At 44.2% G+C, this 25,994-nt stretch overlaps 1 protein-coding gene across 1 annotated transcript; it reads right to left on the bottom strand.

The window, feature by feature from the left end:
• Window positions 1-1,587: 1,587 nt before the first annotated feature.
• LOC122541452 (butyrophilin subfamily 1 member A1-like) lies at window positions 1,588-25,817 on the bottom strand. The gene is given in 11 exon segments (XM_043678231.1): window positions 1,588-2,186; window positions 2,189-2,433; window positions 6,574-6,600; window positions 6,930-6,956; window positions 7,128-7,154; window positions 9,901-9,927; window positions 11,340-11,357; window positions 11,661-11,780; window positions 12,543-12,827; window positions 23,108-23,204; window positions 25,735-25,817. Coding segments are annotated over 9 exon segments (1,047 nt in total). The 5' UTR covers window positions 12,802-12,827; window positions 23,108-23,204; window positions 25,735-25,817; the 3' UTR covers window positions 1,588-1,889.
• Between the last annotated feature and the right edge of the window lie 177 nt (window positions 25,818-25,994).

The following is a 25,994-nucleotide window of genomic DNA, read 5'->3' as shown; positions in this document are numbered from 1 at the left end:
CTCGATCAGAACCATGTCTTCATGAAAAAGCTTAATTAATACAATTAAACATGATTTGCTTTTAACAAACCCCTGCTGGCTTTCCTCAATTAAACTATACTTGTCTAACTGCGTCCAAGATTATTTTTAAAAGTTCCCATCATGGAAGTTGGTGTCACTGGGCTGTTGCTGCTTATTTTGTGTTTACACTTTAGTTTTGAACAAGTTGAAACAATTATAATTTTACAACATTCAGACACCTAACTTTTAACCTGATTTGAATGAACACTTGAATAGAATCTTTAAATAAATGCAGGGCTGCATGGATGCAGACACTGGATGGGGAACAGCTGAACAGTCTTATTGAAGTGTGCCTACAGCCTCAAAGGTTGAAGCAGGTGGACGTTCCCACTGCCCACCTCATGACCATCTCGACATGGCAATGACTGAGGAAACTTTCCAGGCAACTATCACTCCACGGCCTTCACCTGGAGACTCAAAATAATCCAGGTGAGTTGGGAATAGCAGATGCAAAGACACAAATTCTGGAGAAATTTGCAAGTAAAACAAACAGCAGGTTTATTTACTGTTTCTTGCATTTATTTATTTTTAAGAAATTTTGTTTGTGTTCCAGTGAAACTTAGATTTTTTGATTGAAGAAACTACTTTCAAGTATTATCCTGCACACCATTGCAAATTTTAATTGTACATGGACAGACGCAATCTGAACAGGTTAAATACAGAGATTATTTGAGTAATGCTTTTATTAAAACAGGCATTTACATTATGGTGATTTAAGGATCATTTCACTATGTACAGAACGATGAAAGAGCAAGAAATGAGGAATAAATAATAACGGTGGCTCCACCCACATGCGTGTGCACCAACTGAACTGTTTATGAAATGGTTAAGTATTATATGACTATGATATCCACAAGCGGCCAGCTCACCCACCATCTAAACGTTTGCAAATCAGTAGTTACAGCAATCTCACTCCATGTGGATACACAAATAGTCTCAAGGCAGCTTCCCATTCTAATGTAAAACAAGCTCCCATAATCATAGGAGTTTCCTTCCCTCCAATTTTGTTTTATTTTCCTGGACAATATTTACAGACCTGAGCAAACTTAGTTAATTTTCTCCCTATTATTAAATCATGTATGGGATATGGTGAAAGTTTGAATAAAATCTCTGACATTTTTATTATGATTACAAGAAAGAAATCCAATTAACAAAAACAAGATGCAACACTCAATGGTCAAGACAGCGTAAGAACGAGACGAGCTCCCTGCCTGATCCAAATTGAAGAGTCGATTATCACAGCAGTTCACCTCCCAGCTCCCCTCCCCTCCTCCCGAAAGTAAATCTCAGCCCGGCACCATGAAAATGAGAATTCGGGAGATTTGTGGGACTGCTGCCCCTGCAGGAATAACTCTCACTTCTGCAAATTTAAAGTAAACAGGACGATCGTTTCTCCACACATTATTCTCTCTGCGCCTTGCGATGAAATGATTTGGTCTCTCCCCCCCCCCCCCCGGAAAGATCCCACTGACCCTGCAGGCATATGATTTGGTCTCCCCCAGGAAAGACTCCTCTGACCCTGCAGTGAAATGATTTGGTGTCCCCCCTCGAACGACTCCCCTGAGCCCAAGTCTTAGAACCACTGACTGATACATCCCCAACACCGTCATGTAACGCCACCTCCCGCCTGTGGAGCAACATTACAGGCAGGAAGGTCCCCGGGTTCCTGCAGCTCACAGCTCACTCTACCCAGTCAGTCCCTCTCTACAATTGAGCTTCTCTTTGTTTCTTCTCTCCCCCTCCTTCTTTCCTCCAGATTGAGACCGACCCCCATCAGTCTACAGCTGGCAGGAGGCAGGGGGACGGGGTGAAATTATGGGATGGATCTGTCAGTGCCCTTTAATCCCGCAGATTGTCAGCGGGGCGGAGTTTTTCCCGCCGTCATTCCCTCCCGGATTGAAGATGGGAAAGATCCTCTCAGTGAAAGTGTGGGTGAAAGTGTGGAGATGGGACATGGTGTCCGCATTGTAAAATGACACCTGTCCACCCTCATAGTCCAGGAAAACCCCGATCTTCCGGGGATTCACACTCGGGGAGAGGGGGGTCCGTGAGGGGGAGGTGGCGGCTAAATAACCACATCCGGGTACCAGCCACACAATCCAGAATCCGGTCTCGGGAAGGTCCTCACTTTCCTCTCCACAGACTCTCGGGCCACTCCCAGACCCCACTCCGTCTTCTCCCCAACCTCCACCTCCCAGTAATGTCTCCCTGATGTGAATCCCTCTGATCCCAGGACACAGTGACAGGAATCAAATCTCTCCGGGGAGTCAGGGAGCAGCTGCTCTGTGTCTCCGAGTCTCACACTGGTCCGGTCCTCAGACAGGATGAGCCGGGGATGCGCTGTGTTCGGATCCAGAGTCAGAGAGGCTGGAGCTGGGGGAGAGATCAAATAACACCGTCAGGGAGAGGGAGGGAGAGAGAGGAGGGTGAAGGAGGCGGGGTCTCTGAGGAGCAGCGGCCCAATGCAGACCGTGGCGGGAGTGGCCCGGTCTGGGAGCGGGGACAGCCAATGGTCAGACCATGAGAAGGTTCCCCCTTCCGTGGTCTGCTGCAGGAAAGACTTTGGAGGGGGACTCTGATGTTTGCTTCTTGTGTATCGCTGTAATGGAACTTTTCTCTATTCTGTAATTTGGGAATGTACCTAAGGTGGTGTTGTAAACTGCAAATTATAAACGTTTCAGTGTCAAAACAGGGATCGCTGGAAAAGCTCAGCAGGTCTGGCAGCATCTGTGAAGGGAAATCAGCGTTAACATTTCGGGTGGAGAGACCCTTCCTCAGAATTCACTCTATCCGAAATGTTACTTCAAACTTTTCGATGTACTCATTTGAGTATACAGTAAAGCTGGTTACTCAATTCAAGGAAAACAGGGAGGGAGAGGAAAGGGACAAGAGGGGGAAGTGAGGTAGGAGATCAGGAAGGGGAGGGAGAGGGAAGTGTGAGGAGTATCAGAAAAAGTGGGTTGGGGAGGTTGAGTACTTCAAATAGGAAGGAGTGCAGGAGGAGGCAGTATCCTAGTGGTATTATCACCCGATTATTAATCCAGCAACCCAGAATAATGTCCTGGGGACCTGGGTTCAAATCCTGCCATGGCAGATGGTGGACTATGAATTCAATAAAAAAAATCTGGAATTAAGAGTTAACTGATGACCATGAAACCATTAGCAATTGTCTGAAAAACCCATCTGGTTCACTGATTTCCCTTTAGGGAAGGAAATCTGCCATCCTTAGCTGGTACGACCAACATATGACTCCAGAACCACAGTACTGTGGTTGACTCTCAACTGCCCTGTGGAATAGCTTAGCAAGGCACTCAGTTTTATCAATTGCTAGAAAGTCACAACAAAGAAATGAAACTGGACAGACCACCTGGCCTCAACTTTGAAACTGGAAAAGACAACAGCGAAAATACAAACAGCCCTGTCGACCATGCAAAGTCCTCCTTACCAACATCTGGGGGCTAGTGCTGAAATTTGGAGAACTGTCTCACAGACTAGTCAAACAACAGCATGACATAGTCATTCTTACGGAATCATACCTTACAGATAACACCCAGACACCACCACTACCATCTGTGGATATGGACTGTACCACTGGCAGGACAGATCCAGCAGAGGTGGTGGCACAGTGGTATACAGTCCAGAGGGAGTTGCCCTGGGAGTCCTTGACAGCGACTCTGGACCCCATGAAGTCTCATGGCTTCAGGTTAAACATGGGCAAGGAAACGTCTTCCTTGTTACTATGTACCACCTTCCTTTGACTGACGAATCAGTACTCCTCAATGTTGAACAACACTTGGAGAAACTTGAGGGTGCAAAAGTGCAAAATGTACTCTGTGTGGGGATTTCAATGTCCACTACCAAGAGTGATTTGGCAGCAGTATTACTGATCAAGCTGGTTGGGTCCTAAAGGATATAACTGCAAAATTGGGTCTGCGGCAGATAGTGAAGGAAATATACTTGATCTCATCCTAGGCAAAACTGAAGACTGCAGATGCTGGAGATCAGAGTGGTGCTGGAAAAGCACAGCAGGTCAGGCAGCATCCGGAGAGCAGGAAAATCAGTATTTCCTCAGATGCTACTTGACCTCATCCTTACTAATCTGCCGGCTGCAGAAACATCAGTCCATGACAGTATAAGTAAAAGTGACCACCACACTGTACTTGTGGAGAAGAAGCCTCGCCTTCACATTGAGAATAACCTCCATCATGTTGTGTGGCACTATCACTGTGTTAAATGAGACAGATTTAACTGATTTAGCAGCTCAAGACTGGGCATGCGTCAGGCGCTGCAGGCCATCAACAACAGCAGATCTGTACTGCAGAACTGTACTCCAGCACACTCTGCAACCTCATGGCCCGGCATATCCCCCCACTCAACCATTAACATCAAGCCAGGGCATCAAATCTTGTTCAATGGATTGTGCAGAGGGCATGCCAAGAACAGCATCAGACATACCTAAAAATGAATGTCAACCTGGTGAAGCTACCATACAGGACTATTTGCATGCCAAATGGCATACACAGAAAGTGATCGGTAGAGCTAATTAATCCCACAACCAATGGTTCAGGTATAAGGTCTGCAATGCTTCCACATCCAGTCATGAATGGTGGTGGATAATGAAACAACTCACTGGAGGAGGAGGAGGCTTCAATGATAGAGGAGGCCAAAATATCAGTGCAAACGATAAGGCTGATGCATTCACAAAAATCTTCAGTCAGAGGTGCTGAGTGGATGATCCATCTCGTGCTCCTCCAGTGGTCCCCAGCTACCAATCTCCAGGCAATTTGATTCATTCCACATGATATCAAGGAACGGCTGGAGGCACTTGATATTGCATACACATACACTCACACATGTACCCTCTCACAGACTTATACCCCTTGACACTCACACACATGCACCCACTCTCACAGACATACATAAACACCCCCCCCCCCCTCCCCCCACACACACACACACACACATACACATAATTTTGTGGGGTGAATTTGTACTTGGAGAATTACATTTTTCTTTGCTCAAAAACTGCATGAATCCACGTAAGATTCTGTAAATGTATTTTTTAGAATAGAATCAGTCTAACCATTGAGGCACAAACAGTCACACAGGAGAGCTCGCACCTTCAATACATTAATAGTTGGTACCAGCCAAGATAAAGTCCACTTGAGAATGTAACTTTTAAAAAAAGTTTTGTGATTTACGTATGAAAGAAGTGAAACTAACAGGGTAATTTTAACAGATGAGAGACTGAACAAAAAAATCAAGGTATTTTTCAATGGATAATTTCAGTTACATCACACTGTAAACTTCTGCTATAAATTCTGTGTCTTACAATCTACAACCACCCAATGAAGGTGCAGCACTCTGAAAGCTATTGCTTCCAATTAAACTTGTTGGACTATAACATGGAATTGTGTGATTTTAACTTTGTACACCCCAGTCCAACACCAACATCTCCAAATCGCAACTCACTACCACCTTTTCAAGGACAAATAGGGATGGGCTATCAATTCTGGCCATCCAGTGATGCCCAAGTCCCACAAATGAATTATAAAAGAAAGAATGAAGGGTGTAAATATTCCCTGCTGCATTTTCATTGTATTTCCCAGGCCAACCAGGATCTGGTCTGAGAATAAAGAATTGAAAGCTCTTGCTGCATCTCCACATCAAAGATAGCCGAACCAATTAGCAACTTCCTCTCGTGCTTTATAAAATGGGGTCTCTTTTTACCAGTCTGCAGTGATTCATTTTATATTCACAGGGTGAGGGTGTCACTGGCCCATCAAGCATTTATTGCCTGTCCCTCATTGCCCAGAGGGCAGTTAAGAGTCAGCAGCATTGCTGAGAGTCTGGAGTCACATGTAGGCCACACACAGGGTAAAAATTGTAGTTTCCTTCATTCAAGGGCATCAGTGAACCAGATGGCTTTTTCATGACAATTGGCATCAGTTTCTTGGTCATCATTAGACTCTCAGTTCCAGACTTTTAATTGAATCCAAATGCAACCATCCGCCATGGTAGGATTTGAACCCTGGTCCCTAGATCATTACTTGGTTCTCTAGATTAATTGTCTGGGCACTGCCTCTCCATGTCGCTGAACCAAAGCCCAGAGAAGGTGAATTCCAATTCCACCAGTGCAGTTTGAGAATTGGAGAAATAGTTGGAAAGAAAATTAGTGGAATAAAGATGTGATGTCAGCAAAAGTGACTGGAGACTGTCAAATTGTCTTAAACCCTGAGAAGGTCATGTGGTACAGTGAGCAACCTCACTGCCTCTGGGCCAGAAACTTCAGGTTCAAGTTCCACTTCACAACTCGTATCTGTGGAGTTTCTGTCATAACATGGCCAAACAGATTGATCAGCCATCTTGTAAATCCTTCTGATAAGCCAATGGCAGGCGGTAGGGGTGGGAGAGGTTCTTGGTCTGCCAGAACAGGGTGATGAAGATAGACAGCCTGCCCATGCGGTACTACACAATACAAAAACACAGAGTCTGCTGCACCCAGCGTTTTACCTGCATAGCTCCGTATCCTGTTCCACTCTGCAAAGACAACATAAAAGGAGGAAGAAGATTAATCATCTGCAACACTCTCAAACAGGGCAACGGTCAAAGTACATCATGATTTACAGTTAAATAAGGACCTGGAGGGTTTGCACAGTGGGGAGTGACTGGCTATCGCTTGACAATGTGCAAAGAAAGACACACACACACACACCCTTTGGATTGAGTAAAGGTAGAGATTAACATATCATCATTAATCTTCATATCTTCCTGTTCTATTTGGCCCAACATTATCATGGGCAAACATCAAAAATACACATACTGATCGGTGAAGTTCCTTTCATTATATGTCCACAGACAGAACATACCTGACTGGACCAGAGGCCTCCATTGCTCTAAAAGGAAACAGAGAATTTGAATAGTCTGAATAAATCCCACTCAACAGACTTCACTTCATTAACAAATTTTAATTTCATGCCAGAGTTTTCTAAAATGAAGATACTGGTGCTGAATATGAGGTGAAACTCAAATCCCCGAATGTGGAACTTTTGGGAATCATCTCTTACCTAACTTCTGCTGAAGTTTCTCAATTTCTGAAGAGAAAAACAGATGAGAGCGAAATTTGTCATATGTGGAGCAAGGTAATTCAAATCTAACATTAATTACACCAGAAATATCACTGAAAAACTAAACATTACTTGATTGGAGATTTTTTTTGAAGGTGAATATACTTTACAAAATAATTTGTTTTAAAAAAAAACATCCATTATGAAGGGAATAGACAAGTGAAATACAAACTAGGAGGCATAATCTCATAATAAAGAGGAGTGGATTTAGGAGTGAGTTGAGAATGAACTTCTTTACCCAAAGGATTGTGAGTTTGTGGAATTCCCTCCACAGTAAAGCAGTTGAGGCTATCTTAGTGAATGTTTATAAAGCAAAGATAGATAGATTTTGAACAGTAAATGAATTAAAGGTTATGATGAATGGGCAAGTAAGTGGAGCTGAGTCTATGAAAAAGATCAGCCATGGTCTTATTCTCTCAAGTGGCTAGATGGCCTATCTGCTCCTATTTCCTGCATTGTTATGTCCTTACTAATCTAATGTGGTATTGCTCACCTGTCAGATAATATACTACATCTACATTATACATCAGCAACTTATATTTATAGAATGCCTGTTTTTCTGTTAAAAATATCAAAATTATTCATACACATAGGATTAAAATATGACAGAGCTATACAGTGAGATGTTAGGTCAGGTGATCAAAATCTTTTCAAAGAGGTAGGTTTTTAAGGAATGTCTTTAAGGGAGAAAGTGAGATTGGGGTGGGGGAGTATGGGTTGGAATTGAGTCACCTGACACTGCATCTCCAAATGAAGGAGCAAACATAATTGGGGTCTGCTAGAGGACAGAATTAGAGAAGCACTGATATCTTGCAGGGTTGAAGGACTAGAGGAGTTTCAGAGCAGCAAAGGTAAGGACATGAAAGGATTGGAGAACTGGGTGAGAAATTAAGAAATGAGACATTGTTTAACTGGGAGCCAATGTAGGTCAGCAAGCAGGAGAGTGGGACTTGGGATGAGTGAAGACACAGGCAGCAGAGGGTCAGGTGGCCTCAAGTTTACAGGTTAGAATGTGGGACCCCAGTCAGAGAGTGTTGAATTAGAGAAAACTGTGCTGTAAGGAACACATTATTCCTCTGCTCCAGTGAGGTTGTAATTCCCCACAACAGAATGTCAGAAGGTTAGAAATAATCAGAAGATACGGAAATATGGCAAACGTTATATTATTTGACTATTTGTAGAATTGTGAAGAGTATTGACTGTGAAAGCAATTTGTTCACAAACACTTGTCCCAATAAAAAAGAAGTTGCGTGTTTCACTCAGTTACAGGGAGGAGGAGGAGTGTATGTTAATCTGAAGATTATCTGGAGAGAAACTGACTATTCCAATTTACACACTGTATTGACAGTCTCCTACTACTTCAGATTCTCAATCCCAACTCACTGGCTGTTCTGAAACCCATCTTTTCCATTCACAACTCTGATGGGGAGAAAGTTCCTCACTCAACAGATTGTAAATCTTCTGAATTCTTCACTTTATCAATCCAAAATATAGAATAAATATTCGAGCCTTCAGGTGGGATAGTGCAGGGAAGTAAATCCGTCGTGATCAGACTGACAGCTCATGCCAACTATAGAAATGCGAATCTTTCTTATTGTTAACACATGAAAACCTTCAACCTATCCACTGATATTCTTCTTTAGCAAATAATTATTTAATTTCTTTTCAAAGAACATTTTTGGACCCTTTCGATAACGGTGTAAAAAAATCCACTAAGAGGAAATCGTTTCTAGCATTGCTCTCAACTCTTTGTGATGCCTTGGAGTAATTACATGAATAGGAAAGGGTTGGAGGGAAATGGGCTAAATGCAGGCAAATCGGTCTGATAAGTTTGGGAAAATTGGTCAGCAATGATGAGATGGAACAAAGCATGATTCCATGACAAAGGGACCTTGGAGTGCAGGTTCATTGCTCCTTGAAAGTAGAGTCACAAGTAGATAGGATAGTGAAGGCCATGTTTGGTATGCTTTCCTTTATTGGTCAGAGTATTGAATACAGGAGTTGGGAGGTCATGTTGTGGTTGTACAGGACATTGGTTCGGCCACTTTTGGAATATTGCATACAATTCTGCTCTCCTTCCTATCGGAAGGATATTGTGAAACTTAAAGGGTTCAAAAAAAGATTTACGAGGATGCTGCCGGGGTAGAGGATTTGAGCTACAGGGAGAGGTTGAACAGGCTGCGTCTGTTTTCCCTGGAGCGTCAAAGGCTGAGGGGTGACCTTATAGAGGTTTATAAAATCATGAGGGGCATGGATAGGGTAAATAGACAAGGAGTCCAGAACTAGAGGGCACAGCTTTAGGGTGAGAGGGGAAAGATATAAAAGGGACCTGAGGTGCAATGTTTTTGCATAGAGGGTGGTGTGTGTATGGAATGAACTGCCAGAGGAAGTGGTGGAGGCTGATACAATTACAGCATTTAAAAAACATCTGGATGGGTATATGAATAGGAAGGATTTTGAGGGATATGGGCCATGTGCTAGCAAATGGAATTAGATTAGTTCAGGATATCTAGTCAGCTTGGACCAAAGGGTCTGTTCCTATGCTGTACATCGCTATGGCTCTATGACTGTATGACTCAGACAATCACTTTATTATCCATTATATCACTAGCCTCGGGATTACAGGTTCACAAACTTTTCTCTGATACATGTCCACATCATTGAATTTCCCAATCCAATTACATCTGGTTTTTGGTAACTAAGGATTACTCACCATCCAGCAACCTTTGATGTTCTGTAACTGGTCAAAAGAAAACATTAAATTAGCAGCATCTCTTTTCCCCTCACACTGAACACTGTCCCATCCCCAGAGCAGCGTGTGTCACCCAAATCACATCATCCACTCTCCCTGACTCTAAAAGGAATCTGAAAAGGTAAAGGTTTAGAGAGGGGAAGAGGAGGAGGACAGGAAGAAAGGAGGAGGAACTGAAGAAGAGTGGGTGTTTGGGAGAGAGGAAAGGTGAAGGTGAGAAGGAAGGAGGAGGGAGAGGAGAAGGAGCAAGAGGATGAGAAAGGAGGAGAGGACCTGTACAATTGAAATTGAAAGAAAGTTGCATGGAGAAGAGGGGGAGAGAGTGAGAGAGGGCATTGTGTGAAGATGAGAGAGGTGAAGAGACTCACATGAGAAAAAGTAGGGAGTTGGGGGAGAAAGAGCATAGATGGAAGGGAGAGAAGTGGGAGAGAGCACGGGAGAGTGGAAAGAAACAGGGGAGGAAGTTGAGAGAGTTGGGAGAGAATGCTATGGACTATACCGTACACCTCAACCCCACATAAAGTATTGTAAAGAGACACTAACATTTATAATGATTTTACAGCTAGTGCAAGGCACTGTATTACAGATGTGATTCAATTGGCCCACTACTGGACTTTAATCAAAACACACTTTATTCTTATAACACAGTTAAAATACAACTAAAAAGGAATTGGAATAACTTTAACTCTATTGAAATACTTAACAAGATATTGCAATATTTAAGCACTAATCAAATGATCCAACATAGACACAAAGCACACTCTTTGACATCAATTCAGCAAAACAGTTTTGATTCTTATGGAGAGTCTCTTTCCAGTCCAGACCAAAGAAATAAACTGCCTCTTTTGATGTCTAGCAGGAACACTCATTGTGTAAGACTTCACTCTAGCAGCCAAGAACTCAAGCCTTTAGCTCAGCAACCTGTTGAAACCATCTCATTAAATAAAATTGCCCTTCTGGGTCTGTGTGAGCCATCTCACCACTCCCTTATTATTCTTCAAAACAAATACCCAGAGAGAAATTAAACACAGTTTACCAACTTCCCATCTGAAGGAGGCATTATGTGACCACTCTGACGAAATGCCTCTGCAACAGGAAACAGGTGCAGAACATCTCTCTCTTAAAGGTACAGCACTGTCACAACAGGAAACGTCAGAATGGGATAGAGAATCTGGTCAGGAGGGTGTGTGTGAAGGAAAGGGTATACTCACAGAAAGGACCAACAGGAACAGACCGATGGACCCTCCAGGTGACTGGTAAGATCAGCAACATACAGGAAGGGGTCTGACTGCTCTCAGGACAGAAACAGTAAAGGTCAGGGTGAGTGTGTGAAATTCCTCAACAGCTAGAGTCAGTGTAACATCAGCACATGTCCCACAGGCTGAAGAAACATCATTTACCTTCAGATTTCCTGAGGCCTGGAAAAGAAAATCAAATAAATTAATGAATCTAATGGGCACCATGACCTCGGGAGATGCCATCAGAGTCAGACTGCAATGAACAGGCTCCTCATTACACTGTTCATTGCACACCTCACTAAAAATGAAATCTTATTCCCCGAAATATTAACATTGTTCTCCGTGCCCACCTCTCTCTCCACAGCTTCTGCTTGATCTGTGGAGTATTTCTAGCACTGTTTTACTTTCTTTTAACAAATTATTAGATTCAGTTCATGATTAGTTTTTGCAAAAAGTTCTCAGAGTTTGAGCTCAGTTTGTCACCTTGAATCTTATTCTGTAATCTCCGATGGTACCACACTGTGAGAGTGACTACTGCAACAGTCAGAGCAAACAGGATCCAGAACGCTGTCAGCCATCCGGAAACACCGGGGAAGAAGGAATCTGTATCGAGAGACAGAGGACAGGAGGAAAGGGAGAGAAATGGAAGGAAAGGGAGAAGGTGGTGAGAAAGAGACAAATTAGAGAAGTGGCAAAATTGAAGGGGAAAGGGTGGGGGTAAAGGTAGGGGGAAGAGGGGAGAAGGGAGAAAAAGTTGGAGAGAGACGGGGATAATGGGATACAAAGGGAGAGAGAGTGAGAAAGCGAACCATTCAGCTGTTTGAATTAATACAAACACATTGTTACACCCTGTACTCAACTTCAATCACCCTCTTTCTCTATTAGCTTCTTTTCCCCCATTATCCATTTCCCTCTTCCAACCTCCGCTATCTCTGTCTCCCTCCATCACCCACTCTCTGTCCATTACCTCACTGCCTTTTCGCAAACTCAAAATATACCCACTCACCCCCCTGTTCCATCACACTCACTCCTTCCATTCAATTTGCATCGCATCCTCTCCTTCTCACTCCATCACACCCTCTCCTTCTCCCTAGATCACTCTCTCCTACTCGTTCCATCACAGCCTCTCACTCTCCCTCAATCTCCATCACTCCTTCCTTCCTGGTGAAATGCCTTTTGTTGCCATAAGGGGCAAGCTGTAGCTGTGAGAGGCTGACCTTTGACACTTGTCTCTGACCAGGGCCACGAGGAGCCTGTTTCAATCACAGCATTTCCTCAGGATTTTATATTTCTCTATAATCTCATTCAAGTCCTTTCCCCCAGCCAGCTGAGTATCTGGGAATGTCTTCTCCCACCATGACAGACCTGCGATCTGGATGTGAGCCTCCTGTGTCTCCTTCAGGATCACATTGTTAATGACACAAGTGTACTTGTTGGGGGATTGCTTGGGGATCTCGATGGAGCTGCTGACCATGAACAGCCCCTGAGTGTCTGGCTGGTACGTGGTTTGCTGCTGGACCATCACATTCACTCCACCTCCGTCTACCCACAGGACGGGTGGCTGTGGGTACCACCCTTCGGATCTGCAGCCCAGACTGATGCCATCACCTGTTTGGCCCTCCATCTCGATCCTGGGCTGGCGGCCTGTACCTGCAATCACAGAGACATCAGGAAGGGGAGTAGGCCACAAAGCCTGTCATGGCCTCCCTACACCACTCGGTCAGATTGCAGCTGACCTGTACTTTCAGGATCCCTTCACGCAGTGTAACCAGAGTTCGATTAGAATCTGTCAGGGCAAGGTGGTGGGGGAGGGCAGAGGAAACCTCACTCGGAGAGATGAGAGAGAAACAGGCCAGACAGGAAATACCCACAGGTCAAATTAGTCACCAGGTAAGGTTCTACCAACTGGAATTGTTTCTGGGCCTTCAGACTGGCTGCACATAAAAACATTTTCTTTTAAAAAGGGACATTATAAAGTTCATAAGTACTGCAAAAACCTTCAACTAACTGGAAAGTTTTGCTTTCATTTAAAAAAAGAGGTCCTGCTGTTAAGGCAGAGATGAACAAACATGTTTTTTCCAACATGACAATTTAGTCTGTGGAATGTATTCCCCAGATTCAAAAAACTACAAGAATATTCTGTGTCCACTTCTGGAATCCACATTCTAGTATGGATGTGATTTCACTGGAGAGGGCTCAGGAGAGATTTTTTTTTGCCTGGTCTGGAGAGTTATATTTGTGAAGAGAGATTGGATAGACTGTGGACAAGAACAGAAACTGCTGGAACAACTCGTCAGGTCATGGAGTCATAGAGATGTACAGCATGGAAACAGACCCTTCGGTCCAACCCATCCATGCCAACCAGATATCCCAACCCAATCTAGTCCCATCTGGCAGCGTCCGGCCCATATCCCTCCAAACCCTTCCTATTCAGATATCCATCCAAATGCCTCTTAATTGTTGCAATTGTACCAACCTCCACCACATCCTCTGGCAGCTCATTCCATACACGTACCACCCTCTGCATGAAAAAGTTGCCCCTTAGGTCTCTTTTATATCTTTCCCCTCTCACCCTAAATCTATGCCCTCTAGTTCTGGACTTCCCGACCCCAGGGAAAAGACTTTGCCTATTTATCCTATCCATGCCCCCCATTATTTTGTAAACCTCTATAAGGTCACCCCTCAGCCTCCGACGCTCCAGGGAAAACAGCCCAGCCTGGCACCATCTGTGGAAGAAAGGAGTATTACCCATTGACATCCAGTGACTCTTCATCAGAAGTTCAGAAGAAACATTATTTATGCGGAAGACATAATTTAGTTTGGGGGGAGGAGTGGAAATGGGGAGATTGGAGGGGCACAGATTGCTGGAGATGGAGCCCAGAGACAGAGAGAGAGAGAGAGAGAGAGAGAGAGATGAAAGTTGTGGGTAAACAAGGAGATTATGGATGGCAGGCCAGGACAGAATAGAAACTGAATAAGTGATAATAGGGTCAAAGAGTAGGAGAAAGTGTGTGAGCTGTATGATAGCAATCCAAATAGTGTGATAGCAGATCTTAGAGTATGTGGGAATAGGTGACTGTGCTAAAACCAACCCCTGTCAGTGCAGGACCCGGTGTGGTATAGGTAAAAACACTGAAAGGTGGAATCAGACTCTAAAGTTATTGAACTTGATGTTGAGTCCTAAAGGCTGCAGTGTCCCGAAGCTGAAAATGAGGTACTGTTCTTCAAGCTTGCACTGAAACACTGGAGCACTGGAACACTGCTGCAGGCCTGAGACAGAGATATAATGGCCAGGCATGGGAAGTGGCAGGCAACTGAAGCTCAAGGTCATTTTTGCAAATAGAATATTGATGTTTTGCAATGTGGCCACCCACTTTGCATTTTGATTTCCTAATTTAGAAGGGACTGCACTGTGAACAGCAAATACCAGATTGAGTGAAGTGCAGGTAAATCATTGCTTCAGCTGGAAGATCCGGATGAAGGAGGAGGTATATGGGCAGGTTTTACATATTCCTTGGGAAGATGCTGTGGGAGAGTGGGGAGATGTTGGGAGTGGACAAGAAGTGGGCCAGAGTCTCCTGGAGGGAAAGGCCCTTGCAGAGCTTTCAATTTCCACCCTACCGTCACTTTCACCTGGTCCATCCCTGCCTCCCCCATTCCCTTCTCGATATCTCTGTTTCCATTTTGAGGAATAGGCTGGCCACGAACAAACTCACCGTCTCCCATAGTGACAATGATTACACATTCTCACACCCTGCCTCTTGTAAAGACTCTGTCCCGTTGCCCCAGTTTCTCCACCTACATTATATCTGTTCTGATGATACCACCTTCCACATGGTGCTGCCTCCAAAATGTCCACCCTTTTCCTCAATCAAGGATTCCCCACTACTGTGGGTTGCAGGGCCCTTCGCCATGTTTAACCTATCTCCCGCTCTTCACCCCACACCCCTTTTCTCTTCCCTCCCACAATGATAGTGTCACTGTACTCCTCATTTACCACTCGACCAGCTTATGCATCCAAACAATCTTTAGCTGCCATTTCCAGCACATCCAGCGGGATTCCATCACCAGACACATATTCCCTTCTCCTACCTTGTCAGTTTTCCACATGGACCATTCCCTCTGCGACACACTGGTCTACTCCTCCTTCACTCCCAACACCCTCTCACACCCCAAATACCTTTCCATGCAATTGCAGAAGGTTTAACACCACCTGTTCACCTCCGCCTCCTCACTATCCAGGGTGCCAGACATACCTTTCTGGTAAAGCAGTAATTTACCTGTACCTCTCCATCTAATCTACTGTATTTGCTGTTCACAATGTGGTCTCCTCTACATTAGGGAGACGTAAAGCAAACTGGGCAACCACTTTGCAGAACACCTATTTTCTGTCCACAAAAATGACACTAAGCTGCAAGTTGCCTGCCTCTTCAACACACCACCGTATTCCTTAGCCAACATTTCTGTTGCAAGTTCAGCGTAGTCTTCCAGAGAGCATCAGCACAAACCCGAAGAACAGCATCTCATTCACCATTTGGGAACACTGCAGCCTCTGGGACTCAATATCAAGTTCAATAAATTTGAACATTTCATGTTTTTTACTCACTCACACCAGGTCTGTCCTGATATGTGTTGCTTTAAGCAGTCACCCATACTCATGGAATTCTAGAACCCACTGTCAACACACACGCATTGCATTCAGTACAGCTCACCTATTTCCCCACTTATCACTCTTATTATCACTTCTTCTTCTGTCCTGATTTTCTATCCATAGCCTCCTTGTTTACATACACCTTTCATCTCTCTCTCTCTCTCTCTCTCTCTCTTTCTCATGGACTCCATCTCCACCTATCCACTCATTTCTCCCTGCCCCCTTCTCCAAACTTCAGCTCCATACCACATGTTCCTAATTGCTAACTGCTCTAATCAAGAGTCACTGGACTCAAAAGGGTTACACTGCTTTCTTCTCATTGGTGACACCAGACCTGCTGAGGTTCTCCAGGAATTTCTGCTTTTGTTTCAGATCACTAGCATCTGTAGTTCTTTATTTATAATTGATTAGACTAGGGTTTGTTTCTTCAAAGCAGAGGAGACTGGGGAGATGATTGAGATGTCTAACATTATGAGGGGCATAGGTTGGTTGCATTCTCTTGGTAGAGGGATCAATGACCAGGGACATTGATTTAAGGTAAGGGACCAGAGGTGTCAAGGGCATGTCCAGAAAAATGTTTTCATGCAGAGTGAGTTGGGAATCTCTTCTGGGGTAGAAGGGACCTGTACAAGAAGGATAGATTGCACCTGAATTGGAAGGGAACTAATATACTTTACTCGAGCTGCTTGGGAGGATTTAAACTAATAAGATGAGGGGGTGGGACCCAGGGAAACAGTGAGGAAAGTGATCAATCTAAGACTGGTGCAGTTGGGAAAGGGAGCAAGTCAAACTGGGCAAGAAGGGACAAAGTAGAGAACAAGGTACGACTGTTAAATGGAATGACATTTGCTTCAATGCATGAGGCCTAACAAGGAAGGCAGATGAACTCAGGGCATGGTCAGGAACATGGGACTGGGATATCATAGCAATTACTGAAACATGGCTCAGGTATAGACAAGACTGGCAGCTTAATGTTCTAGGATACAAATGCAATAGGAAGGATAGAAAGGGAGGCAAGAGAGGAAGGGGAGTGGCATTTTTGATAAGGGATAGCATTACTGCTGAACTTAAGGAGGACATTACTGGGAATGCATCCAGGGAAGTTATTCGGGTGGAACTGAGAAATAAGAAAGGGATGATCACCTTATTGGGATTGTATTATGGACCCCTAACAGTTAGTGGGAAATTGAGATATAGATTTGTAAGGAGATTTCAGTTATCTATAGGAATAATAGAGTGGTTATGATAGGGGATTTAAACTTTCCAAACACTGGGACTGCCATAGTGCAAAGGGTTTAGAAGGAGAGGAATTTGTTAAGCGTGTACAAGAAAGTTTTCTGATTCAGTATGTGAATGTTCCAACTCAGGAAGGAGCAAAAACTTGCCCTACACTTGGAAAGTAAGGGAGGGCAGGTGACTGAGGTGTCAGTGGGAGGAGCACTTTGAGGCCAGCGACCATAATTCTAGTAGTTTTAAAATAGTGATGAAAAAGGATAGACCAGATCTAAAAGTTGAAGTTCTAAATTGGAGAAAGGCCAATTTTGATGGTATTAGGCAAGAACTTTCGAAAGCTGATTGGGGGCAGATGTTCTCAGGTAAAGGGACGGCTGGAAAATGGGAATCCTTCAGAAATGAGATAACGAGAATCCAGAGAAAGTATATTCCTGTTAGGATGAAAGTAAAGGTTGGTAGGGAAAAGTAGGGAGTGCTGGATGACGAAAGAAATTGAGGGTTTGGTTAAGAAAAAGAAGGAGGCATATGTAAGGTAAAGACAAGATAGATCGAGTGATTCCTTAGAGGAGTATAAAGATAGTGTTAAGGGTTTAGATGGCGAAGAATTTGTTAAGTGCATACAAGACAATTTTCATATTCGGTATGTGGATGTACCTACTAGAGAAGGTGCAAAACTTGACCTACTCTTGGGAAATAAGGCAGGACAGGTGACTGAGATATCAGTGGGGGAGCACTTTGGGGCCAGAGACCACAATTCTATTAGATTTAAAATAGTGATGGAAAAGGATAGACCAGATCTAAAAGTTGAAATTCTAAATTGGAGAAAGGCCAATTTTGACGGTATTAGGCAAGAACTTTCGAAAGCTGATTGGGGGCAGATGTTCGCAGGTAAAGGGACGGCTGGAAAATGGGAAGCCTTCAGAAATGAGATAACGAGAATCCAGAGAAAATATATTCCTGTTAGGGTGAAAGGAAAGGCTGGTCGGTATAGAGAATGTTGGATGACTAAAGAAATTGTTAAGAAAAAGAAGGAAGCATATGAAAGGTATAGACAGGATAGATGAATGAATCCTTAGAAGAGTATAAAGGAAGTAGGAGTATACTTAAGAGGGAAATCAGGAGAGCAAAACAGGGACATGAGATAGCTTTGGCAAATAGAATTAAGGAGAATCCAAAGAGTTTTTACAAATATATTAAGGACAAAAGGGTAACAAGGGAGAAAATAGGGGCCCTAAAGATCACCAAGGTGGACTTTGTGTGGAGCTGCAAAAAATGGGGGAGATACTAAATGAGTAGTTTGCATCAGTATTTACTGTGGAAAAGGATATGGAAGATATAGACTGTAGGGAAATGATGGTGACATTTTTCAAAATGTCCATATTACAGAGGACGATGTGCTGGATGTCTTGAAATGGGTAAAGGTGGATAAATCCCCAGGTCCTGATCAGGTGTTCCCTTGAACTCTGTGGGAAACTAGAGAAGTGATTCCTGGACTTCTTAGTGAGATATTTGTATCATCGCTAATCACAGGTGAGGTGCGGAAGACTAGGTTGGCTAATGTGGTGCCACTGTTTAAAAAGGGTGGTAAGGACAAGCCAGGGAACTATACATCAGTGATCCTGATGTTGGTGGTGGGCAAGTTGCTGGAAGGAATCCTGAGGGACAGAACGTACATGTATTTGGAAAGGCAAGGACTGATTAGGGATAGTCAACATGGCTTTGTGCATGAGAAATCATGTCTTACAAACTTGATTGAGTTTTTTGAAGAAGTAACAAAGAGGATTGATGACAGCAGAGTGGTAGATGTGATCTATATGGATTTCAGTAAGGCGTTTGACAAGGTTCCCCATGGGAGACTGATTAGCAAGATTAGATCTCACAGAATACAGGGAGAATTCACAATTTAGATACAGAACTGGCTCAAAGGTAGAAGACAGAGGGTGGTGGTGGAGGATTGTTTTTAGATGGGAGGCCTGTGACCAGTGCAATGCCAAAGGATCGGTGCTGGGTCCTCTACTTTTTGTCATTTACTTAAATGATTAGGATGCGAGCATAAGAGGTACAGTTAGTAAGTTTGCAGATGATACAAAAATTGGAGGTGTAGTGGACAGCGAAGAGGGTTACCACAGATTACAACAGGATCTGAACCAGATGGGCCAATGCGCTGAGAAGTGGCAGATGGAGTTTAATTCAGATAAATGTGAGGTGCTGCATTTTGGGAAAGCAAATCTTAGCAGGACTTATGCACTTAATGGTAAGATCCTAGGGAGTGTTGCTGAACAAAGAGACCTTGGAGTGCAGGTTCATAGCTCATTGAAAGTGGAGTCACAGGTAGATAGGATAGTGAAGAAGGGTTGGAGGATTTGAGCTATAGGGAGAGGCTGAACAGGCTGGGGCTATTTTCCCTGGAGCATCAGAGATTGAGGGGTGTCCTTATAGAGGTTTACATAATTATGAAGGGCATGGAAATGGTAAATAGGCAAAGACTTTTCCCTGGGGTGGGGGAGTCCAGAACTAGAGGGCATAGGTTTAGGGTGAGAGGGGAAGATATAAAACAGACCTAAGGGGCAACTTTTCAGACAGAGGGTGGTATGTGTATGGAATGAGCTGCCAGAGAATGTGATGGAGGCTGGTAAAATTGCAACATTTAAGAGGCATTTGGATGGGTATATGAATAGGAAGGGTTTGGAGGGATATGGGCTGGGCGCTGGCAGGTGGGACTAGATTGGGTTGGGATATCTGGTTGGCATGGACGGGTTGGACCGAAGTGTTTGTTTCCATGCTGTACATCTCTATGACTCTATGTATGTTTGCAATACGAAAGCAAAGGGCCAAATGCAGGAAAGTAGGATTAGAATAGTTACCTGCTTGTTATTGAATGGGGCAGATGGGCCAAAGGCCCTTTATGCAAAGCCAGCCTCGATGACTGCATTCCACCAGATGAATTGTGGGAAACAAAGAACTTAACGCAGAGAAGAGCTGGAGTGGTCCATTCAATCCCTGATGCCTGTCCCATTAGTCAATATGATCATTGCTAATTCTCCACCTCAACTCCAAATTCCCACTCTTTCCACATGTTCTTTATATTACCTCAGCTTCCAAAAATATATGAATCTCTTTCTTAAATATATTCAATGTCTGGCCATCCCCGGCTGAGGATGAAAAGACATGTCCCATGTGTGGGTGCACGGGATTGATCGCTGGTCAAGAGAATTGCTCTGCGAGCACTGAATGGACTGTTCTGTACTTTCTAGGGGTTAGAAGTGTGAGAGGTGAAAGCATTCTGGTAGGATTTGAGAGGAACAGGAGCAGGCAATTCAGCCCCTCAAGCCTGTTACAGCATTCTGTGAGATCATGGCTGATCTGTGGCCTCACTCACTGCTTAATCCATCAAAACTTTAATCTATCACAGATTAAAAATAGGGACTACATGGAGAGTTTGTTTCTCATGCTGACTGAGCTAAAACATCTTCTACTCCAGGGCTCTAGAAATACTCATTCTGTGAACACTCACCTCAGAAATCTTTTCATTCCTGGTATTCAGGGATGTGGGGAGAGGACCTTGAATGTGGAAATAAAATTCAAATCAGCTATAATAGTGAAATAAAATTAAAATATTGAAGAGTGGGGCAGCCTGGAGGGACCGAATGGTCTTTTCCCCCTTCAGTGGAATGAGACAGTGAGGCAAAGGTTCCCAACACTCTGAGTGAAGAGCTATCCCCCTTCTCAGTGCTAAGTGACCATCCCCTTATCCTGAAACTGCGTCCCCGTGTTCTAGATACCTCCGTCAGCAGAAACAGCCTCTCAGGGTCGATCCTGTCAGGTTCTATTTGCATTCTGCCTGGTTCTGAGTCAATATTCATCCTTCACCTCAACAACCCTGTCCCTGAGGAGGTCAGCTAGTGTGTTTACAAAATGGTCACTGACCTGTCACATCTAGTGTGAATTTGAACTCATTGTGTTTGATGCCAGAAGCAACGAAGCACTTGTACTGTCCCCTGTCAGAGACTCGGACATCCTTCAGTCTGAGAGAGAGATTCCCCTGTGCCACTTCATCGAGAAACAGTTCAGTTCGGCCTCTGTAGGCCGAGTGCTGGAATGCCAAAGCGTCTGCTCCTTCTGTGTATAAGTGGACAGGTGAGATATAGCCATACGCCATGTTGATCCAGCGAACCTCCATATTCGCTGGATTTGTGGGCGGCACGGTGGCACAGTGGTTAGCACTGCTGCCTCACAGCGCCTGAGACCCGGGTTCAATTCCCGCCTCAGGCGACTGACTGTGTGGAGTTTGCACGTTCTCCCCGTGTCTGTGTGGGTTTCCTCCGGGTGCTCCGGTTTCCTCCCACAGTCCAAAAGATGTGCTGGGTCAGGTGAATTGGCCATGCTAAATTGCCCGTCGTGTTAGGTAAGGGGTAAATGTAGGGGTATGGGTGGGTTTCGCTTCGGCGGGTCGGTGTGGACTTGTTGGGCCGAAGGGCCTGTTTCTACACTGTAATGTAATCTAATCTAAAAAAAATTCTTTAGGACTTTGGTCATCACCAAGACACATTCCAGGACCACACTGCCCCCGACAACCCCCATTATGTGGGATAATGGTCCTGTCACCTCTAAATCTCCCGCTGTTTCTGTAGTAGTCACTGGAGAGAGAATCAGATCGATTGGTCATCGCTCAGGCTATTACAGCTGTATATTAATGTTTGTAACAGAGAAAGAGGGAGAGGCAGGGGGACAGAGAATGATCGAGGGAGAGACAGGGGCAGTGAAAGATGGAGATGTAGAGGAAGGGATAGAGAGAGATAGTGACAGATAGGAGGGGCAGGGACGGATATATACAGAAATGGGGAACAGAGCGACACGAAGATTCAGAGAATCATAGAGTTGTACAGTACAGAAACAGACCCTTTCGTCCAACTTGTCCATGCCGACCAGGTATCCTAAATTCATCTTATCCCATTTGTCAGCACTTGGCCCACATCCTTCTAATCCCTTCATATTCATATGCCCATCCAGATGCCTTTTAAATGCTGTAATTGTACCAGCCTCACCACTTCCTCTGGCAGCTCATTCCATAAACGCACTGCCCTTTGCATGAAATAGTTGTCCTTCAGGTAACTTTTAAATCTTTACCCTCTCACCCTAAACCTATGCCCTCGAGTTCTGGACTCCCCCGACTCAGGGAAAAGATATTGTTTATTTAACCTATGCATGCCTCTCATGACTTTATAAGCTTTTATAAAGTCACCCCTCAGCCTCTGATGCGCCAGGGAAAATAACCCCAGCCTGCAGCCTCTCCCTATAGCTCAAACCCTACAACATTGGCAACATCCTTGTAAACTTTTTCTGAACCCTTCCAAGTTTCATAACATCCTTCCTACAGGAGGGAGACCAGAATTTCACACACTATGCCAAAAGTGGCCGAACCAATGTACAGCTGCAACATAAACTACCAGCTACCTACACTCGATACTCTGAACAGTAAAGAGGGACAACGAGTGAGTGGGAGAGAGGGATAGAAAGAAGTGAAGAATAGAGAAACACAGAGAGGAAAAACAGACAAAAACTAAATTATTTTGCATTCTTACTTCACCTGTCACATTCTCAGAATATTTTAATGTTGCCTAGTCTGAAACACAACAGACAGACTATTCTTTGTAAGGTACCAAATAGAACAATGAGGAATATGGCTGGATACCCTTTTTTTAAGTGTCTTTACATTCACCAGAGGACAGATGAGGCCAGTGTTTGATGGCTCAAATGTCTCCAAGTATTGGCAACTCCAACTTTGCAGCATCTCCTGAGTACTGACCTTATGACAGTGAAGTATTCCCGCAGTACTGGCACTATGACAGTGAAATATTCCCCCAGTACTGACCCTATGACAGTGCAGCACTCGTCAACACTGACCTTCCAATTGTGCAATATGCACTCAAACTAAACCTCTGATGTTGCAATGCTCCCTTGGTACCCAGGGAATCAACCCAGTTTACATATTCAAATCTCTAGTGTGAGTACTGATTTTTAGTATTTTTGAAATTCATTTCCCTACCATGAAAGATCCAAATGAGAACCTGGAGCAGAAGAAATATTCTGGGAATTCAGAAATCCAGCATCGGCAGAGCCAAGGAATGATGTGTTGTAACTGTCTAAAATGTTACCAGAGAGTCTACATCAATAAGAAGATATTCATGCGAGTCAGCATCAATGCAATTAATGGTCACCGAGAGCAGCAACATTTGAGTATATATCAGTACATGTGCTGACATATACACCCACATATGCTGACATACACATGCACATATACTGAAATATACAAACACGTATGAACATATACACTCACATATACTAAAATATATGCCCACATGCTGACGTGTACACCATGTATTGAAATGTACACACATGTACACATGGCACAAACATGTCGACTACCATGCAGTTACATGCATGCCTTCCCAATTTTATTATTATTATCCTCTCCATTTATAGACTTTTCACTAATTTGTGCATCTATGTTACTCTTCCAAAGCTAGCAAATAATAGAGATGGGACAGACTGAGTTTGTGATCTATGGAGCAGAGGAGACTGAAGGGAGACATAATTGAGATGTGTAAAATTAGGAGGGACATGGAGATGGTTGACAGGAAGAAACATTTTCCCCTTGATGGAATGGTCAATAATTTAAGGTAAAGGGAAGGATGTTTAGATGGATTGTGAGGAAAATTATTTTCACTTGGAGGATGGTGGGAATCTGGAACGCTCTGACTGGGAAGGGTGGTCGAGGCAGAAATATTCAGAACATTTCTGAAGGTCGGTAAATCACTGAGGTCAGATGAATTGCATCCAATGCTGTTAAAAGTAAGTCATGGATAAAAACAAAAGTCCCTCTGAGGGTCATTTTCCATCCTTACTAGCTACTGGCAAGGTACCAGAGGATTTGAGGTCTGCAGTTGCTGAGATATCATCGATAGCCACAGGTAAAGTGCTGGAAGACTGGAGATTGGCAAATATGGTGCCACTATTTAAGGAAGGTGGGAAGGACAAGCCAGGGAACTATAGACCGGTGAGCCTGATGTTGATGGTGGGCAGGTTGTTGGAGGGAAAGGCAAGGACTGATTAAGGATAGTCAACATGAGAAATCATGTCTGACAAACTTGATTGAGTTTTTTGAAGAAGTAACAAAGAAGATTGATGATGGTAGAGTGGTGGACATGATCTATTTGGACTTCAGTAAGGCATTTGACAAGGTTCCCCATGGAAGATTGGTCAGCAAGGTTAGATCTCATGGAATAAAAGGAGAACTAACCAGTTGGATACAGAACTGCATCACAGCACCAGAGACCTGGCTTCAATTCCCGCCTCAGGCGACTGACTGTGTGGAGTTTGCACATTCTCCCCGTGTCTGCGTGGGTTTCCTCCGGGTGCTCCGGTTTCCTCCCATAGACCAAAAATATGCAGGTTAGGTGAATTGGTCATGCTAAATTGCCTATAGTGTTAGGTGAAGGGATAAATGTAGGGGAATGGGTCTGGGTGGGTTGCGCTTCGGCGGGTCGGTGTGGACTTGTTGGGCCGAAGGGCCTGTTTTCCACACTGTAAATAATCTAATCTAATCTAAAAAATCAGAGTTAATGTTTCGGATCAAGTGACCTTTCTTCAGTTCAGAACCTGCTGAGTTTTTACAGCAATTTCTGTTTTTGTTAGCAACTCTGTCAAGCTCCTGAATAAAATTGACAGCCTCTCGCAGAATTTACATCGCACTTTTCATCACATCCTAAAGCACACGGAGTACATCTGAAGTGTAATCCATGTTGGAATGTGGGAAATAAGGCAGGCGAATCTGTGCACGGCAAGATCCCAGAACACTTCTTCGGAGAGTCAGTGTTGGGCCGAATGGCCTGTTTCCACACTGTAGGGATTCTATTGTACTCCATAATTGTTATTCTGTTGATTGACTGATAAATATATTGACCAGGTCATCCCTGCTACTCTTCGAAACAGCGGCCACAGGATCTTTTAAGTCGATCACATCACCAAAAGATCAAATGGGATTTTGAATAAAGTCTTATTGATCACAGCGCCCTCCCTCAGTATTGCACTGGGATGTCAGTCTGTGTTTTTAAGGTCATGTCCTGGAATGGGACTTGAACCCACAACCTCCTGATGCAAAGGAGAGAGTAACAATACTCGATTCACTGCTGATACTGGGCCAGCTACCGGCCTTCCCGAACCTGTGCAGTAGTCCCCAGAACCTGCTCCTTTTCCAACCTGGAGGGAGGGGCAGGGGGTTTCACGTATTAATTTGACTTCCTTTTCTTTAAGATGTGGTTTCTACTGTAAAGTGGGGAGTCCTTATCAACCCGGACTATTACAGCCATGGAACGGGAATCCATTTGGAGCTGGGAACACCCGTACTCCCCTTTCCCACACCGGACCAGACGGGTTAATATTTACCTTCCCTGTCCCCGGGAACCCGCTCTCCCATTCACCCAGGCTCTGAGAACCTTTTTTCCTCCCACAGCCAGGCCCTCCCAGTCTCTTGGCCGGGCCTCTGTTCGGTTCCGGGACTGAGCCCCCACTACCCCCGGGACTGAGTGTAAGATCCAGGAGCTTCCCACCGACAGGGAGATGGGAGTCAATTACACTGAAACTGAGAGGAGCTGAAATTACCCCCAAACTCACCCAGAAAGGAAAATCCAAAATTCGGGAAGAGTAATACAGAGCAGCAGCGATCAGAGCCCTTCAGTTTCTATTTGATGTCGTCTGCACTCCTCATCTCCACAAATGAACAAGCGGAACATTTTCGGGCGTCAACCTCATAAACTGTGGGAGGACAACGTTCAGAGTTTGATCCAGAGAACTTTGAGCTCAGCCTTCATTAGTTTTGTTTTCTTCATCTGCAATGCTCTTGTACCCTCTGTAACACTGCAATATTGAAACGT

This window comes from Chiloscyllium plagiosum, chromosome 37 (genome assembly GCF_004010195.1).
Source record: "Chiloscyllium plagiosum isolate BGI_BamShark_2017 chromosome 37, ASM401019v2, whole genome shotgun sequence".
NCBI lineage: Eukaryota > Metazoa > Chordata > Chondrichthyes > Orectolobiformes > Hemiscylliidae > Chiloscyllium > Chiloscyllium plagiosum.
Note: the sequence above shows the minus strand (reverse complement) of the source record. Positions and strands in the feature narration are given on the sequence as shown.